The following is a 19,768-nucleotide window of genomic DNA, read 5'->3' on the forward strand; positions in this document are numbered from 1 at the left end:
ACACGTTTTACAACTCAAAAAGTCTCTTGTGACAATTTAGAAACAACAATAGACAAGTTTTATTTTTTATATTTATGTATTTAAGTGCATGCAGGAGCATTTTTTAGAGTCATTAAATGCTTATAATGCACTACCACAGATAGTTCCTAAAAGCGGCACAAATACCTAATAGAGGAGACCCATATACAAATACTATTCTATCTATAGTATTAGCGTAAAGACTATAGTAAAATATACATGGACTATATGGAAATTCTTAAACTAATGCATGTAAATACCACACTGTGCAGCTAATATCAATGCAAGGGGTTTTTATGTCAAGGATCAACATTCATTATTCATTGAAAGAAAAATCTAGTGAGGACAGAATTAACAAGCTCCTGTTCTGTAAACGCCATCTCTATCCATGTCAGGGCTTACTTCATTGTAAACATTATAAGGAGGCAAGGTTGCTAGTCAATCAGAAAATGTTATTTTGTCCAGCTCATTTTTTTATTATAACACTGCTGTTTTGGATGGAGAACCGGTGTGTGTGTGTTTGTAAACAGTATGTAGATAGACCACATTCGTTCTAGGGTTTGTGATTGTCTACTATATATGCCCCCTTGAATCCAGGCTAAATCAGATATCGGTGTCTTCCAAGAAGAACAGAGAAAAGAAAGCTGAGGCTGATCTATTTGACAAAGACTCAGCCAGGGGCTTGTTGCTACTGAAGAGACACCAGTTCAGACTATCGGTCCTCAGTAAGAGGTAGGTCTGCTATTATTAGGTCTTCTGCTGTACTAATCTGGGCGCACAGTAATACTGCAGCATGTTAGCAAGGCACAGCTGTTTAGCAGGCATGTCAGAGTATTTTTATAGTGTGTTATTTCACAGTAAATGTACTCCACACACACACAAAAAAAAACGTTTCATGTTGGTTTTACTGCTGTAATATAAACTTTATGCTTTACATCATGGAAGTTTACACAAAAATACAAGTCCAGATCTGTGTACTGCTGCTACATAAAAAAAAAATTGACTAAAAGCTTCAGTAGAGACACTTTATATTTAAACAGTCTAGCAGTATAGTATTGTGGACAGGAATTACAAACAAATAACTGACCTATTAGTAAATCCATTTTTTAAACCTTTACCTGCTCTATATCTGTATTTATGTGTGTAATTAAATAAATGTGCGGGTGTAACAAAGTGCCCGCCCCTGTGTATATGATCTGTTATGTGTTGCGTGTGGTGTGTTTAAATGTTGGTGTATAGACATTGGTACACGGGATATAAACGGGTCTGTGTAACACGAGTGTTTAAAAATGTATATGTGTATTTAGGCACGAGGATTGCACAGCACTTCACGTGCAAGTAAAATGTAGTAATATGTGAGCACGGGGAATTGCACTTTATTAATTCACGTGCTGGGATTCAAGTGAATAATTAATTGGTAATTGAATCCCAGCACAATAGTATATATAGATGCACGTTGTCACATACTGGGGTTGGGTGTTCGGTGAGCGGAGAACGGGATTGGAGACGGAGGAAATAATAAGTATAATAATAATAATAATAATAATAATAATAATAATAATAATAATAATAATAACAACAGAAAGTATCTGCTCACCGTGTTTGTCAGTGTCTGTCCGTGCACCGTTTTGTTAAGTTTAGTCTGTTTTTGTTTGTCTATTTATTTTGGCGTAGAGTGCCGTGTCCTGTGTTTTCGTGTTTGTTTAAACCTTTTATTTTGTAATAAACCGGCGCCAACAGGCGTCTTCTTCATTTCATTTCACATCATCGTCTTTGTATATTTCATTCCTTCCTGGTTCTGACGCCGCCCACTTGGCCGTCTTTGTGACACGTGGTGTCCTGCGTGGGATTTAACAGCGCCTCCAAGCGTCAGACCAGGAGAGGTTTTTTTGTGTGGAAGAAAACAAAAAAAAGGGCGTCTTTGGATTACAAAAAAAAAAAAAGAAAGAAATGGGGAGAAGCAGGAAAGAGGATAAAGAGGTGAGGGACAGGGAGGAGGAGTGCCGCCTAAGGGCCAGACATCCCCGGCGATGTAACCAGTCCTTGCCGGGGTGCCTCCTCTGCAACCAGGACCATCTCTTTGCCAATTGTCCCTTCCGCTGCCCCTACCAGGAGGGAGAGGAGGAACTGCCACATAAGAGGAAGGCAGAGGACCCACCACTGTCTCCAGAGCCGCACCAGTCTCCTGCAAGCGAGGGAGAGCCGCACCAGTCCCCTGTAACAAGGGAGACTACATGCCGCTCCCACCTCCACCGGCAGGCGCAGAGCAGCAGGAGCTGCCTCTGCCTCCGCCACCTCCACCGGCAGGAGCAGAGCAGCAGGAGCCTGCTGGGTCCCTGTCCACCAGCAGAGGGTGAATGCCTGCTGGGTCCCTGTCCACCAGCAGAGGGTGAATGCCTGCTGGTATCACTTCCCCCACCATCACGAGGAGAGGAGCTGGAGCTTCCTCTGCCTCCACCTCCATCAGGGGGAGAGGAGCAGGAGCTGCCTCTCCCTGCACCAGAAGGGCCAGGACTAGATGCTGGCGGTCCTCAGCAGCCCTTGCATAGGCTGCTGAGGGAAGCACGGGGAAGAACCTCTCGGCTGCAGTGGCCGAAAAGAGGGCCAACACCCGCACCCCAGCTTGTCCTGACTGCCAGCCTCGCTTCGCCCAAGGATGCCAGCCTCGCTTCGCCCAAGGATGCCAGCCGCTCTGCATCGCCCGGGGTTGCCCGCCGCTCTGCATCGCCCGGGGTTGCCCGCCGCTCTGCATCGCCCGGGGTTGCCCGCCGCTCTGCATCGCCCGGGGTTGCCCGCCGCTCTGCATCGCCCGGGGTTGCCCGCCGCTCTGCATCGCCCGGGGTTGCCCGCCGCTCTGCATCGCCCGGGGTTGCCCGCCGCTCTGCATCGCCCGGGGTTGCCCGCCGCTCTGCATCGCCCGGGGTTGCCCGCCGCTCTGCATCGCCCGGGGTTGCCCGCCGCTCTGCATCGCCCGGGGTTGCCCGCCGCTCCGCATCACAGCCGGAAGTACTGTGGCCGGAACCCCACGAAGGGGAGCTGCCGGCCACGAAGAAGGGGGAGGAGGTCTGGAGACCGCCAACCCCAGCAGCAGTTTCGCCGCCGGAGATCGTGGGGGAGGTCCGGAGACCTGCTCCCTCTGCAGTTTCTTCCCTGCAGGAAGAACGGTGGTTGAAGCCCCACCAAGGGGAGCTGCCGGCGCCGAAGAAGGGGGAAGGTCAGGAGACCACACCCCAAGCAGCCTTTCCGCTGCTAGGACTACCCTGGCAGGAGAATGCTACCCCGCTGACAGCATTACGACCTGTGGGCCCCTGGAAGCCTCTGGTCCTGGCCAAGGACTTTGGGCGGGACTTCTGGGCTTTTAAGGGGGGAGGTGGCCATTGAGGCCATGTGTGCTTTGCACAGGAGGGGGTATATGTGACAAAGTGCCCGCCCCTGTGTATATTATCTGTTATGTGTTGCGTGTGGTGTGTTTAAATGTTGGTGTATAGACATTGGTACACGGGATATAAACGGGTCTGTGTAACACGAGTGTTTAAAAATGTATATGTGTATTTAGGCACGAGGATTGCACAGCACTTCACGTGCAAGTAAAATGTAGTAATATGTGAGCACGGGGAATTGCACTTTATTAATTCACGTGCTGGGATTCAAGTGAATAATTAATTGGTAATTGAATCCCAGCACAATAGTATATATAGATGCATGTTGTCACATACTGGGGGTTGGGTGTTCGGTGAGCGGAGAACGGGATTGGAGACGGAGGAAATAAGTATAGTAGTAATAATAATAATAATAACAACAACAGAAAGTATCTGCTCACCGTGTTTGTCAGTGTCTGTCCGTGCACCGTTTTGTTAAGTTTAGTCTGTTTTTGTTTGTCTATTTATTTTGGCGTAGAGTGCCGTGTCCTGTGTTTTCGTGTTTGTTTAAACCTTTTATTTTGTAATAAACCGGCGCCAACAGGCGTCTTCATCATTTCATTTCACATCATCGTCTTTGTATATTTCATTCCTTCCTGGTTCTGACGCCGCCCACTTGGCCGTCTTTGTGACAGCGGGTCTGCCAACCTGTTTCTGTTTTTCTTTTTATCTGATCCAAGCTACTGTGAGTTCTTAATCAATCAATTGATTTTATTGAATTACATATTCATTTATTTTTAACTAGTCTAAATCCTGTCCCAGAAAGAAAGTTTATATCATTATAAATACACCAACCAAAGACATGTAAGCCTCAGCATATATAGACCTTCCTCAAAAAGGTAATCACAGATCCAGTTTCAAACAGAGCTGTGTGTTTTTCTTTAGCAGTCTAGTACTTTAATCATTGTGAAATATCCTTTTTATCCACCAAAGTTCCACTCCATTGTGATGAAAACAACAACCCAATACAGAAATCTAAGAAAGGCTGTTTTTCCTGTCTATCTCGTTACACAGAACACATTGGATGATGATCGTAAGCACGGTCCCTATTGCACAGATTTTCTTCCGTGTTACAGTTTAAGTGGAGCTGTTGTGTTCTCTATTTCTGAAGGCGCTACGTTCTATTAAAAATTAAAATCAACACCCCAGATATTATTTTACCCACTGCATTTGAAGAGTGGCTGCTGATGGACCGCTTCACAAATCACAGAGGAGTCTCCAGACAGTCCAGCACCCAGCCATAATAAAAAAAAAAAAAAAAAAAATACAAAAGAAGTCAATAAAAAAGCATTCACTGGATCTCAATTCATTAATCACAATTCTGGTGACCAATCATCCACAGTTGTGCCACAGTGTGCAGACACATGACAAGTCTACTGCATCATCATCCAGGGAACCAGTCTACTTGGAGAAAAAATCCTCGAGCAGGTTCAGAAGCATTTAAACTAAAAAGGAAGGGGAGAAATCAACAAAAAAACAGAAGGGAGACCGCATCAAAACAAGAAAAACAACTCAGGTAAGACAACCATTAAACGTATTTATCTAAATGCTAGAAGTATCAGAAACAAAATTCTAGAACTTGAAGCTACTGCACTAACAAGTAACTATGATGTGATAGGTGTTACAGAAACTTGGTTGTCTGAGAGTGATGGGGACGAATATAATATTTGCGGGTATACATTGTATAGGAAAGACAGGCAGGACAGAAGAGGAGGAGGGGTAGCGCTATACATAAGAAACAGTCTTGAAGCCCAGGTGTTAAACCTGGACAAAGAAAATAAAGCCGAATCAATATGGGTCAGAATAACGGACAAAAATTCAAAGGGCATAATAATAGGAGCATGCTATAGACCGCCAGATTCAGATGGTGAGCAAAATAATCTGTTATACAGTGACATTAGAAATGCGTGTAGCAAAGGAGAAGCCATACTAATGGGGGATTTCAACTTCCCCCATATAAAATGGGAAAACCCGGTGGGTAGCACGAAGGATGAAATTGAAATGGTGGAAATGACAAATGACTGCTTCCTAACACAATTTGTCAAGGCACTGACTAGAGGGGAGGCATGCCTTCATTTAGTCTTTTCAAATAACGAAGACAGAATAACTAAAACAGAGGTCAGAGAAAAACTGGCAAACTCAGACCACAACATGGTCTCATTTGAAGTGTTTTTTAAAACCCCAAAAGTAATGACTAAAGCTAAGGTTTACAATTTTAGAAAAGCAAACTATGAAGGTATGAAACAGAGACTAACAGAAGTAGACTGGAGTAAAATAGAGAAAACACCCACAGAAGAAGGATGGTTTTTTCTTCAAAAATGTAGTACTTGAGTCGCAAAACAATTACATCCCTAAAGTAGACAAATCTAAATGTAAAACTAAATTGCCAAACTGGTTTAATAGATCAATTAAAAAAAATATTCAGCGAAAAAAGGCACTTTATAGAGCATTAAAAAAGGACCAAAAAGAAAGTACGCAGAAAGAGTACACAGAACTGCAAACGCAAGTCAAAAAGGAAGTTAGAACGGCCAAGAGAGAAATAGAAATGAACATTGCTAAGGGAGCTAAAACCAATTCCAAAATGTTTTTCCAATATTAAAAAAGCAAGAGAACATTCAAAGAGGAGATTAAATTTTTAATAGATACAAATGGCAAAATCGTAGATGAAGAAAAAAAAAATAGCAAATATATTAAATGATTACTTTTCACAAGTTTTTACAAAGGAAGATACTGACAACATGCCAGTTCCTATCTCGTTTTAAATAACTTTAGCATAACTGAGGCAGAAGCGTTAAAGGGACTAGGAGCTATTAAAATAAACAAATCCCCTGGGCTGGATGAGATCCTCCCAGTAGTACTCAAAGAAATGAAAGAAGTAATTTACAAACCGCTAACCAAGATCATGCAACAGTCTCTTGACACAGGGGTGGTACCGACAGACTGGAAAATTGCAAACGTAATACCGATCCACAAAAAGGGAAACAAAACTGAACCAGGTAACTACAGACCAGTAAGCCTGACTTCTATTATATGCAAACTTATGGAAACTATAATAAGATCCAAAATGGAAAATTACCTACATGGTAACAGGGTCCTGGGAGACAGTCAACATGGTTTTAGGAAAGGGAGATCGTGTCTAACTAACTTGCTTGATTTTTTTGAGGATGCAACATCGATAATGGATAATTGCAAAGCATATGACATGGTTTATTTAGATTTCCAGAAAGCTTTTGACAAAGTCCCGCAAAAAAGATTAATTCTCAAACTGAACGGAGTTGGAATTCAAGGAAACACATGTACATGGATTAGGGAGTGGTTAACATGTAGAAAACAGAAAGTACTGATTAGAGGAAAAACCTCAGAATGGAGTGTGGTAACCAGCGGTGTACCACAGGGATCAGTATTAGGTCCTCTGCTATTCCTAATCTACATTAATGATTTAGATTCTGGTATAGCAAGCAAACTTGTTAAATTTGCAGACGACACAAAAATAGGAGGAGTGGCAAATCTCTAGACAAGATTCAGAACTGGGCAGACACATGGCAAATGACATTTAATAGAGAAAAGTGTAAGGTACTGCACGCAGGAAATAAAAATGTACATTATAAATATCATATGAGAGATACTGAAATTGGAGAAGGAATCTATGAAAAAGACCTAGAAGTTTTTGTTGACTCAGAAATGTCTTCATCTAAACAATGTGGGGAAGCTATAAAAAAGGCTAACAAGATGCTCGGATACATTGTGAAAAGTGTTGAATTTAAATCAAGGGAAGTAATGTTAAAACTGTACAATGCACTAGTAAGACCTCATCTTGAATATTGTGTGCAGTTCTGGTCACCTCGCTATAAAAAAGATATTGCTGTTCTAGAAAGAGTGCAAAGAAGAGCGACCAGAATTATTCAGAGTTTAAAAGCCATGTCATATGCAGACAGGCTAAAAGAATTGAATCTGTTCAGTCTTGAACAAAGAAGACTACGTGGCGACCTAATTCAAGCATTCAAAATTCTAAAAGGTATTGACAGTGTCGACCCAAGGGACTTTTTCAGCCTGAAAAGAAACAAGGACCAGGGGTCACAAATGGAGTTTAGACAAAGGGGCATTCAGAACAGAAAATAGGAGGCACTTTTTTACACAGAGAATTGTGAGGGTCTGGAATCAACTCCCCAGTAATGTTGTTGAAGCTGACACCCTGGGATCCTTCAAGAAGCTGCTTGATGAGATTCTGGGATCAATAAGCTACTAACAATCAAAAGAGCAAGATGGGCCGAATGGCCTCCTCTCGTTTGTAAACTTTCTTATGTTTTTATGATGCCAACCCGAGAGTAACCTGCTGCCAAGAAAGATGTGTGCAGTGGTTCCGTCGGGTTTGAGACAGCTCTGGAGCTTTATTTCTGAAATGAAATGTGAAAATGAATTGAGGTCCATTCATAATAGATTAGTCCAACAGAACCAGAGAGTTTATTTAAAACCTTGAGCTTAATAGACAATGATCTCACAGTGCAGAAGCATGATAGAAGCCATGAAATCAGTTTCTGTCAACACTTTCCCTAATGCAGTATAACATTCTGGTACACAAGAATGTTTTAAGACAGTAAGACCAGCTTTTATAAGATTACAGCGTGTTTAAAGTATCGTAAACATTTTGTATACTAGACAGTTAAAAACAACCAACTCTTCACAGAGGTGACTGGTAAGTGCAAATGACTGCTTAGTTCCAAGGACAGATTTTCCAGCACTGTACTTTACCTTAATCAACCAACGTCAGTTTGAGCCAGTAAAAGTAATCAAAGGAATGTCCCTGCAGTAAAGTGACTATTAATGCAAATGCCTACATTGATTTATTTTTAATGGTAGAAGACAACACACACATTTGAAATGCATAGACGGTATGTTAAAATAAAATAATTGTATTATTTGCTTCCGTGTGTCAAGCATTACCGAGTGATACATAGCAACCAGGATTCCCTTACCAACAGATTGTTGTGCATTACACGGGGTCAACAAACAGAAAGGAATGGGAGGCTGTACATTATGCTGTATATTTATAACCATACCTATCGGTCATTTTGATCACTTCAGCCAAGGAGATATTGCAAAGTTGTTTGATGCAAATATATGTAAATATATTAGAAGTTTGCAGGAAACCAAATGAGCTTCTTTCCAGTGTTAATCACTGAATAAAAGTATGTTGTTATTTGAGAAAAGAGTCTCATTTGATTTGCACTTTATATCCTGCAGGCTTTTTTTGTATTTTTTTACCAACTGTTAGTGACTTCAAATCAAGCTTCTTCTATTTTCTTAGAACTTTTACTGGGTCGATAAAGTGCAGCAAAAAATATTCATTCTCTTTTTAAAAGCCCTTTTGGGCTTCCCTTAGGCACTGCCAAGTGAGAATGAATCTTGTATAGCACTCCATAAAATGTTGTTTTCTCTGTCGTCATCAAAATTGACCAGAATTCGGTTCCTGCCGCAAGTAATTTAAACTGCAAAAACTCTTGCTGGTTTAACGATTATCCTTTTGAAAAAAAAAAAAAAAAGAAATTATATACAGTATTCAATTAGAAGTAGCATGCTTTTTATTGACAGACATCAGAACCCTGAATTACACATGGCAACAGGACCAATATTTTGATACTAAGCTTGATACAAATATCTGGGCTGTTCGGAAGGGATATGTGACCATTCCTCAGAGATTAGCAGCACCTGCATTACCCTCAGGAAAGTTTTCGATGGAAAGTCCTTTTTCACATCTTGTTTCTTGTGAAACATCAGTAAAAATCCCTAGACGACAGATCACCTCTTAGGTATACCATTGGCAAAATAAAGGACTCAGTCAAGGAAAGCCCAGTTAAACTGAAGAGTATGTTGCATAGCACAGGAGTAGTTTTTGTTTAACTCCTGTGAAAGACAAGAGGACAGATTTACTAAGCTTGTCCTCCAGTACAACTTTATTGATCATGTTTTATTATTGATTTTCAACAGATAACAATAAGCAACCAATAAACAATCAACAGATCTAACTTTGCTATAACAGATGTAAAAAGAGGAAATAATCAAATATACAGGGTGTCCCAGAAGTCTCTCTGTTTCTTTCAGCAAAGCATAGATAAACTAATTCAGCTCATTTTGATGTGTGACATAGATAGTCAACAGGGTGTGGCTGCCCAATTTAACAGAAAACATCCTGCTTGGCATGATATGTGATATTGCATGTTTTATATGTCACCCTATACAAACAAATACAACTAAAGCAAACCTCATCATAAATTATATTGTGTTACATACTATTAATTACTGATCCTGGACTAGGTCTATTAAACATTGTCATGTTTGCTCCAAGTGAGTAATATCTCTGAAAGAATATAGCCAAGGTAAGACCTAAGGGAGATCTGGAATGAATGAATGAATGCAGCGGGAATGCTTGCATTCTCAATGTTGCAATTGATTGCTAGAACCATGAATCATCACACAATACAAATATTACTTTTCAAATCACTTGGAACTTGTGTACATGCTTGGAATGTTGTATTAGAGTAAAGAGTTTGTCTTCAAAAAGATTACCCTCTAGCTGATGGTGTCCGTCGACAGACTAGCATCTGTATAGCGGGCACAGCGCAATTATACAAGTCAGCATGAAAACTGATGGCACTTCTGTGTCTGCCAGGATTTCCTTCTGCCTGAGAAGCTTTTCTTTTCTCACCTGGCAGGTGTGTAGTGGACAAGTGTTTTATTCCCTCTCTGCAGTTAAAGCTATCAGTGCAAGTAGGAGCGATGCCTTCTAGAGAGGCACAAACTGAGCTCATCGGCTGTAGGGTTCCTAACTAACTCAGGTAAATACAGAGATTGAACAGTGAAACAAGAAACATCTACCAATCGGGTGTAGGATTATAGGCAGCCAGAACGGCACTAATTCTACATGACGAGTTTTCAAGGTGTTTACAATGTAGCATTTTCCAGTGTTTTCTTCTAGAGAACTGTAACCAATCTGAACTCCAGAATGACCCAGAGAGTCATTGCTGTAGAGACTGCCCCTCGTAAAACATGCAAGTAATTTGTTCAGTTGGATACAGAAGTGGCAACAATCATCCCTCTATCATGTCTGTCAGGTGTGCTGTCTTGCCTATCATCACTGAAACAAACACAACAAACAAATTAAACCTGTAGCCTTAGGCACACTATTTTGATCAGCCAGGTTATTATCTGAGATGTTGAGGTTTTGTCAATAGTGTTACTGTGTCCTCCATTAATTGGACTTTATTATTAACAGAATAAACATGTGTGGGAGTACTATATTCACAAAGCTGTTGACAAAATATTGGATCAATTGTGCAACGGTCAAAAAATGTCATTTTATCTTTAATTTTATATACTGCAGCTCCACTTTAGCAAGGGATAGACTGTTCTGGCAGACTGACAGTACTTTGGGTATTTTATATACCGTCTTCTTATTTTGTGAAAACACAGCACTGTTTGTTTTTTTTTTTCTTTTGTTTTTAACTAACACTTAAATGAGAACAATAGCACATCTATGCCAGTATAAAAAATATGCCAGAGCTGGAAACATTTCACAGCAACCATTAAATAAAATGGTTTAAAAAGCATATGGCAAGAGGCAGTTTGGGAATTGGGCACTCAGAAATCACAGAGCTATATACTATCTTTTAACAATCCCTGACAAAAAAAAAGATTAATCTACCTGACAGTTTCAGTCATTATGGTCAACAAAATAGATTTTGACGGGATTTATTGTAGGCACCTGGGTGACATGCTTTTTTGTATATAACACTGCGCAAACAGTTAATGTTTCAAGAGGAACAGTCTCAAAAGATTTGACTACAGATGGTTCTAGAGAACAGTCTTTGCTTAAGATTTCCACCCCACCAATTAGGTGATCATGAGGAATAGTCCAATATAATGTCATGCCCTTTTAGGCTAGCCACGTTTGATTTAAACCCTACGCACACTACCTAGATATGCTAAATTGCATGCATTTGGTAAATAGTGGACGACATAACAATACATTGATTTAAAGACTGTCACACAGTATATTTGTAAGGGTTCTTTGGTGAACATGAGGTATCTGACTTCTACATACATATATATATATATATATATATATATATATATATATATATATATATATATATATATATATATTCTAGAGATCTTGATTTCTCTGTATTTCAAGCCTGTACACTGTACATAAGTAGCTTCCAATTTAATTTACCTTACCTTTTTATGATCTAATCATTCGGAGTGGCTCTTATTGCAGTTACTTAAATAATGTGTGCTGGTGTTACTAATATAAAGACACTTTCTCTGATCCAGCCTACATGACAGTACACATGTTTATTACTTACTCTTTAAATATGGTAAGAGTTAGAGCGGATGACATGCGACAGTACTGTATATAATGTTAATGACACATTGTAGACACTTAGGAAAAAGCTAAACATGGGTAAATAAATCATTTAAAGAAAATATGTAAAGTACTCGGCATGTTTAACAGTTTGTAATCATAATAAAACGCTGATTACCTTGGCTGCTGACCATGTACAGAAAGCCCCTTTCAACGCAATCAACTAGAAGACACTAATGACCGCTAGTCAGGCTTGAATTACTTAAGAGGTATAATTATCTTAAGAATCTGGCTTTAATGACTTTTTATAGTATCTGTCTGGTGGGCACATCCCTTGGAGTTGTTCAGTCAGTTGTTGTTAAAAGAGGCAACAGGAATAAAGATACTTGCGGAAGATGTTTACCCAGCAACTGTGCAAATAAGGTTTCAAGCTAATTACCATATTGATACTTATTTGACTTCCTCCTGTTTGGCCAGTGTTTCAGTCTGCTTCTCCCAGTTAGTCTTTGCTGTTTCTTTTTCATCTTCATATGGTACAGTAGGTACGAGATGGTACCAGTTTAACTTGAAAGTATCTGATATGACCCAAATAGGAATGTTTCTGATACACTACTGTATGCATATCACATCTTCAAGCTGTATTATATAACTTAGAATGGGAAACAGTGGGTTGCTTTTTTTTCAAACCATGTTGCTTTGTTATTCTGATAACATTGTATTGGAAATACAGCTGGAAATGTTGACATGCAAATGTTGTTTATATATATATATATATATATATATATATATATATATATATATATATATATATATATATATATATATATATATATATATATATATGCAGTATTTAGATCTGAAACTGTTTGTTTATGTGGATTGCAATATATACTACTGTTTTATTTATGTATGGGTCATGGCAAATATTCAGGATCACTAGCATATGAAGTATGTGAAGTTTAATAGACCAATGATCTCAAAATAGATTTCCATAGGAGAAAGCATAGTGCAGTGTTTCAGGTGCTGTTGGTAGCATTCCTAAAGGTGAAAGAGCACCCACATGTTATGTCTCCTATTTACAAATCAACAATATGTCCTTTGCTTACTAAATGGTTCTCAATGGCAATGAAATGCAGCAGATACAATGGTATGATCCATTGCTAGAATGAATGGTAATATGTTCACATTTTACCAGTGCTGTGATATCAACCATTCAGGTGCCATGGGAACATATCACAACCTCTGAATTAGGACAACTGCACAATTATTGTTCCAGATCCATTGTGTTGCCTTGCTGTGGTCTGAGGGGGGTTCCTCCACAGTTTATTTGGCTTAACAGACTGGTACATAATGGTATCCCACTAAAGATTCAATTTTCTGGTCAAGGATGAGGCAGACCATGTGTTGCAGTGTTTTAAAACAACAGTGCTCACCCCACACTAAAGGAAAGCAGAATGTATGCTATTGGCATCTCTTGCTTTGCTGTTTGGCACCAACTCAATTATCAAGCTGAGGTGACTCTCAGAAGTTGCCTATAAGGACCCAAGGTTAATCAATCAGGTATGTCACTGTGTCTTTGACTGGGAGAAACAGTTTCCTTTTGCTGTATTTTTCTGCCCTAAAATGAAAAGCAGTCTCCTTGAATTATTCATGAAGTTGACTTTTGCCTCAGCTGGAGAAAGGTGTGAAATACTGAATAGCTGTGATACATTCTGGGGTCCAGTATACTTTCTGGATACATTTCCAATAGGAGTGAACAACTTCTTTGGTCTAATTACATTCTTTCCCCTATATGGATGCATTGAATTATGTAAATAGCATACAATAATTAATTGAATCACTCATTATTCCAAGCTGTTGAACGATTCATTCGGGTGGAAAAGAAAAGTACTGGTACGGCATATATAAATGACAGACAGCAGGATTTTCAGAAGGGTCAAATATGCTTGAGGTTGCAAAATCGTTTTTAAATCTTCTGCACCCAACAACATTGCAATCCACTAAGTGTTCAAAAGCGGGATTAAAAAACAAAACAACAACACAACGACATGTGCAAACCAAGCAGAGAGCATCTGTTTACTTGTAGATTGCGTTTTTCAAGATAGAGTATTGCTTGTGTAATTGAATTCAAGTTGAAGTCTTTATTCATTACATTTTTTACTATGCGATTACCAACTGTGTTTTTACAAAACAGTTGTTCTTCATTTTCCAAATGAGCAAAGAAGGGATATTTTTGTATACTGTACTCCAGCCCCAAAATTGAGTTGATTGGATCCCTTTTCATATCATTTGAAAGGAATGAGGAATGTGCTCCAGACATGCTAAATGCCAGGTAAAGGCAGATTTAGAGAACATTTGTACAACTCAGTATTGGAGCAACAGAACTCAAATTGAGACACAATGATTGGAAGCATGATAGTAAGGGGAATTCATTTTGAAGCGACTATTTTACTGGGAGCAGAATACTGTACTGAATTAAAAGGCCATTTCAAACAGCTGGAACTCTGACGAAAATCTGAAACAAACTTGGAATCAGTCCCAAGGATAGTTATATATTACAGACACCAGCCCCCAAGGTTGTTAGAATGTGCATAAATCTGCCCTCAGCTATATACTCTACATTTACCAAACGGATATACAAGCATAAATATAGTTTATTATACATCTTGGTTACAATTGTACAATTACAGGGTATATTGCCTAATGCTATGTTAAAGTTGTTTTATTTTCCTTCACTTTTACAATGCTATCCATCATTCTGAGTGACTGAGCTCTGTTGCTTTAATACTGAGTTGTAGACGCAGATGAAGCCAGCAAGGTTGAAATCTAGTTATGCACTCTGTTGAATGACTTTACATTTTGTTTTGGGGGTAGGGGATACATTTATCAGTGGCAACATGCAGCTCATTGATTGAAACTTTCCATAGATTTAAAAGTAAAAACCCATAAAACGTGGCATTATATATAAACTACCATAACGGCAAGAAATTATAAGAGATTTCTGAGAAAGCCGGTAGTCTGTCATTAAAATAAACAATGTTTGCTGTGCCAGATCTTTCTTTTTAAAGCCATGTTTTTATAATGGACAACGTATGTTTGCAAAAGCTGATGCACAGACATTTATGCCACGTTTATGAGGACAACTATAGTGAAACAGGCGCAATGTCTGTAAGCAACACGATACCTCCTTTGACCAATCTGGTTACAAATATATTAACATGATAATTCTACTTAATGTCATTCACCTTCTGCTTATATTATCACCACATTGCAATGAGTCAATGGAGAAAAGCTCCTGATAATATCATTTTGGTTATCATTACATTCTGTTCAATAGCAATCACATTTATCACTTCACTTAATATCACTTCAAGAAATAAAAGCATAAGGTAAAAACCTTATCCTGTTCTTGCTGTATAGTGGCTTAAATAATTCTTGCTCACAAATGTTTTGACAATTAAAGGGGTATATAAACCAAAGCCTTACCTATAAGTTCATTTTTGTTTGGTGCTCATCCCCCTTATAAAAGAGTCTCCCACAGTAAAAGCATAGCAGAGTGTTAGAAAGCATAGTGAAAGCATGATAAAGAACAGTGAGTTATGGTAAAGCATATTATTAAACATGGCAAACCAGGGTAAATGATTAACAAAATATGAAAAAAAAAAATACTGTGTTAAACTTTTCTAAGTGCCTTTCCATCTGTTATTTTCACTTTGAAACAAATTAAGGCATTGTTTATCTGCTACATCCTAACAATGAATAACCTTGTCTCCTGTGCTTCAGATAGGAAACTATTCAATAAAGCTGGATATTCACAAACCTTTCTTGACTGTTGTTAAAGAAGCCAACAGCAAGTCTAGAGTTTCATGATAATGAAACAGATATTGAAGAAATGACACTCAAAAGGAAATTCTGGCTAACAGCTGAAGCAGTGTGTTGAAAGTGGCATTTTCAATCAAATGTGGGAAAGTTGTTTGAAAATGCTACATACTTGACTCTAGTTGCTTCAAAAAAAAAAGTTTCCTCATATTTAATGAACACTTTATATTTTTATCAGACCAGCAGTTCAAATTACACTTGGGTTTGGGATTACTGACAGTTCAAAAGAACTCCATCTGTGACCAGCAAGGGGCTTCTGTTCTGTCTTTGAAGTTAAAGTTGTGAAGTCTGCTTTCTGAGGTCCAATTAGGGGCACCCTGCACTGGGGTTGTGGAAAATATCCTTCTGGGTTCATGCCTTACCTTGTAACCCTAATGAGTCTCAGGCAAGCCAATTATTCAGGGTTTAATGGCTTGACAAGAGGTATATTTTCCAAAGTAGTCAAATGAGGACTTGTTCAGATTGTGTTACATTTGATAAACGCCCACTGAAGGGCTTGGCAATATTCTGATGCCTGCTCTGAATTCTGCAAGGACTTACAAAGCATTGTACTTTGGAACCTTTGCAACTTTTATATGCAACAACAAAACATATTGAGAAAGATGATAATTCAACATCAGAACAAAATAAAAACAAAAAAGCTATGGCAAATGCATAGCATAACCATTGAAAAGACATGGCAAAACCATGAAAACACTGTGGTAAAGTTATAAGGGTTAATAACTGCAGTAAAAGTATGAATGGTTGCAGACATGCAGTTGAAATGCTGAGTTTCTTTGATTTTATGTTTTGGCAACATGTTATGAACACTTACATGCAAGCTATGTCAGTTTTCAAAGTGATTATTAAGGGGCACATAAAATTTTAAAAGGAATTGACAAAGTTAACCATGCATTCAGCTCACCCCCATCACTTATTTATCTTTCCTTATTTTGCCATGCAGTTCCTACCCTGAAACGACCCACTTCATCTGTTTTAGAAATGCATGACTCGAGCAAAATGGAAACAGACCCCTCCCCCCCACCCCACCCCGACTCAGTTATGAATGTATTAGATACTGACCAAGACATTTCATGGTACAAAAATGTTAGGAAAAAAAGTAAGTGTGGGCAACAGTTATTTATACAAAAAGTACATAAGCAACTGAACCCACGCTACCGTCAACAAATACCATAACCCTCTATATACAAAAGCTTTTGTCATAGTGAATATCTAGGTCAGCAAGGCAGCTGTGTGGATTGAATCTAGAAATCCTGTACATTCCCATATTCATTCTAATCTGCATAAACCTTATTTACTAAGCTTTAATCTGTGGGGTAGTTTATAGATTATATACATATATATATATATATATATATATATATATATATATATATATATATATATATATATATATATATTTCATGGAAAGATATGGATTCATATCATGCCTTTAGTCTGACTGCTGTAACCCATTTTTTGAAATTGTTGCATTATTATGGTTATCTGTGTCTATACCTTTTTAAGTCCCAGTGATTCAATTGCTATATCTTAAAATTGACCATTTTAAGAAATGTGCTAGTGAGACTCTGTGGATCTTTTTGTCTATCACATTGCTACACAGTGCTGTTCTGATTTCTGACGTGTCATTATTTAGCCCACACTTGTGCTCTTACTGTGAAATCTTTTGACCTGAAAATGACATCAGACTTAAAGATGAATGATCTCAAATAAATGTAATATTTTCAAATATGTGTGTATTATTATTCCAGTCTCTTGTTTAAAAGTGTAATGTGACATAAAATGTGCATCTGTCCTGTTTACCTTGCTATTGTTTTGTAATTTCTTAACTCTGAGTAGTTCTGTGATCCTGAGGTAATGTGACAATAAAATGACTTGCTTCTCCTTAAATTAAAGGATTATCAGGACACGAAAAAAAAAATCTGTTAAAGGTTAAACAATGATGAATCTGCCACCTGTTGCTTACAGATCATTTAAGCAAGCGCTGTGAACAGGGATAAGAGATACTTTGTTTTATTTGAGAACATGCTATTTACAGTATAAATAGATTTGACTTTAAAACCATGAGGTTTGTGTTGGGTTTTATGCAGTTATGTAGAGTATGCCATTGCAATATGTATCAAATACAACAATTATATTAATAATATCTTTATATAGCGCCTTTCATGGTGGACTACCATCACTAAGCTCTTTAAAGAGGTAGGCTGTGAACTGTGCATTATATGCAGGGTTACTTACAATAAGACATTCAGTTAACATCTCATCTGCAGGATGGAGCATAAGTGACTTGTTCAGGGTCACACAGTGGTAGAAGTGGGATTTAAACCGCTGACCTAATGGTTATAAGTCCTGGACCTCAACCACTGGATCAAAATCAGACCAAGTGACCTACTACATAAATTAAGTTTGACGCGGTGTTGAATGAATTACAAATAAATTCCTTCTTTAAGAATGCTTACAGTATATAGTCACATTTATTTGACAAGTGGAAATAACACATTATTATTATTATTATTATTATTATTATTATTATTATTATTATTATTATTAGTTAATAAATTATTATAAATAATATTATTATTATTATTATTATTATTATTATTATTATTAATAATAATCATAATAATAATAATAATAATATACTTCTTGTTTGTTTTAATCCTTCCATTACTAACAAAAAATAACAGCACTCACCGTCGTTTTTTTACACATGTCTGCAGTGATTTTAAAGAGTGACGTTTCTACTACAGGGACGTTATCTGCCGGAACACACATGATTTAACGCTGTATGACAGCTACCTATAAACACGGACTTCTGATTGGTTCCAAAAACTGGAGGTCTTGAACAACTGTTCTGTGGAGCAGCAGCAATACAGACAGACACCTTGAGCTGCTACTTACTTGTGCATTGGTTCAAATACAATAGACAGTGGAGAACAATACCGTAGCTAATACCTTGTTTCAATCGCAAATTTGGATCTACATTATTTTGTAAGGGACTGCACTGTTAATCACAGAAAACACGGCGACATTTTAAAAAGTACAGCATTGGACACACGTGAGAGCAAACACTGGCGAACAAAAGGGTAAAGTGTCTGTGGTCAGATGGTACCCCCCCCCCCCCCCCCCCCCCCCGCTGGATGTTTCAGTTATATTTCTACCTTTTGCTGCTGGTTGCTGAGTAGAAGAGATATATGGTAGGGATCATGGAGTTTTCAAGTGGTTGAACTATTAAGCTAAGTTTTCTGAAAGTTACGTTTTTTTTTTTTTCTTTTTTGGCTAGCAGAAACGAAGCAAAAACCAAACCCGGTTTCGTATGTTTTGCCTCCCGGGACCTGTGATCTGTAAGGAAGGATCAGGATGAGGAAGCCGAAAATCTGCAGGCTGGTTTTGGCTACATGTTTCGGTTCTTTTGTCCTTGTGATTTTTTACTTTCAAAGTAACTCAAACCCAGGTAAGAGTCTTTTAAGTGTATCGCTTGCTTTACTAAAAGTGACTCTCGCTGCAATGTGGTTCATATTGAAAATAGGAAGGGGGTTACAAAGTAACAGCGTTATTTATGGGAGAGCATTACAACAATGTCACTCTGTTACAAAATGTTTTGATGTGAATGATTTTGTTCTCCAACTCAAAGTGCATTTCTGTCTGTTTTAATTAACTTTCTAAATAAAACAGTAGGTTGATTGGTTTCTACTTTGACATGCTGATACGGTGCGTAAATATTATTTTCCACGATGCACTTTTTTTTGCCTTACCCTATTCTCATTTTTTTTTTCCATTAGAAACCGTTTTTTGCAGTTTCGTGTCACAGTGCTGACTATTTTGAAACAGATCAGCCTACCTTATTATATGTCAACCAGCTTTAATATCAAAAGTATAGTTGTTTTGAGATGGTGAAAAGGGACAATGCCCGTTATATCTGATTAAATAATCTGCGATATTGCTAGAGTTTAATGATACATCACCACTGTCCCCAAAAAAGTTAATAACACCTGTGTAGCTTGTGTTTTGAAATCCGTACTATAAACAAAGCTGAAAACACCGTACCATTGTGTATCTGTTGAGCTTCCAAACAACGTACTCCGTCCCA

The 19,768-nt window shown here is 38.3% G+C and overlaps 1 protein-coding gene across 1 annotated transcript in view; it reads left to right on the plus strand.

Moving 5' to 3' along the window:
* The first annotated feature begins 18,803 nt into the window (after positions 1-18,803).
* LOC121298006 (carbohydrate sulfotransferase 11-like) overlaps positions 18,804-19,768 on the plus strand; it is a 44,047-nt gene continuing 43,082 nt past the window's right edge. The window contains exon 1 of the mRNA XM_041224689.1: positions 18,804-19,132. Coding sequence (XP_041080623.1) covers positions 19,039-19,132 — 94 coding nt within the window. The 5' untranslated portion in view covers positions 18,804-19,038. The remainder of the gene's footprint in view (positions 19,133-19,768) is intronic.

Source organism: Polyodon spathula, chromosome 23 (genome assembly GCF_017654505.1).
Source record: "Polyodon spathula isolate WHYD16114869_AA chromosome 23, ASM1765450v1, whole genome shotgun sequence".
In the NCBI taxonomy this organism is placed as follows: Eukaryota; Metazoa; Chordata; class Actinopteri; order Acipenseriformes; family Polyodontidae; genus Polyodon; species Polyodon spathula.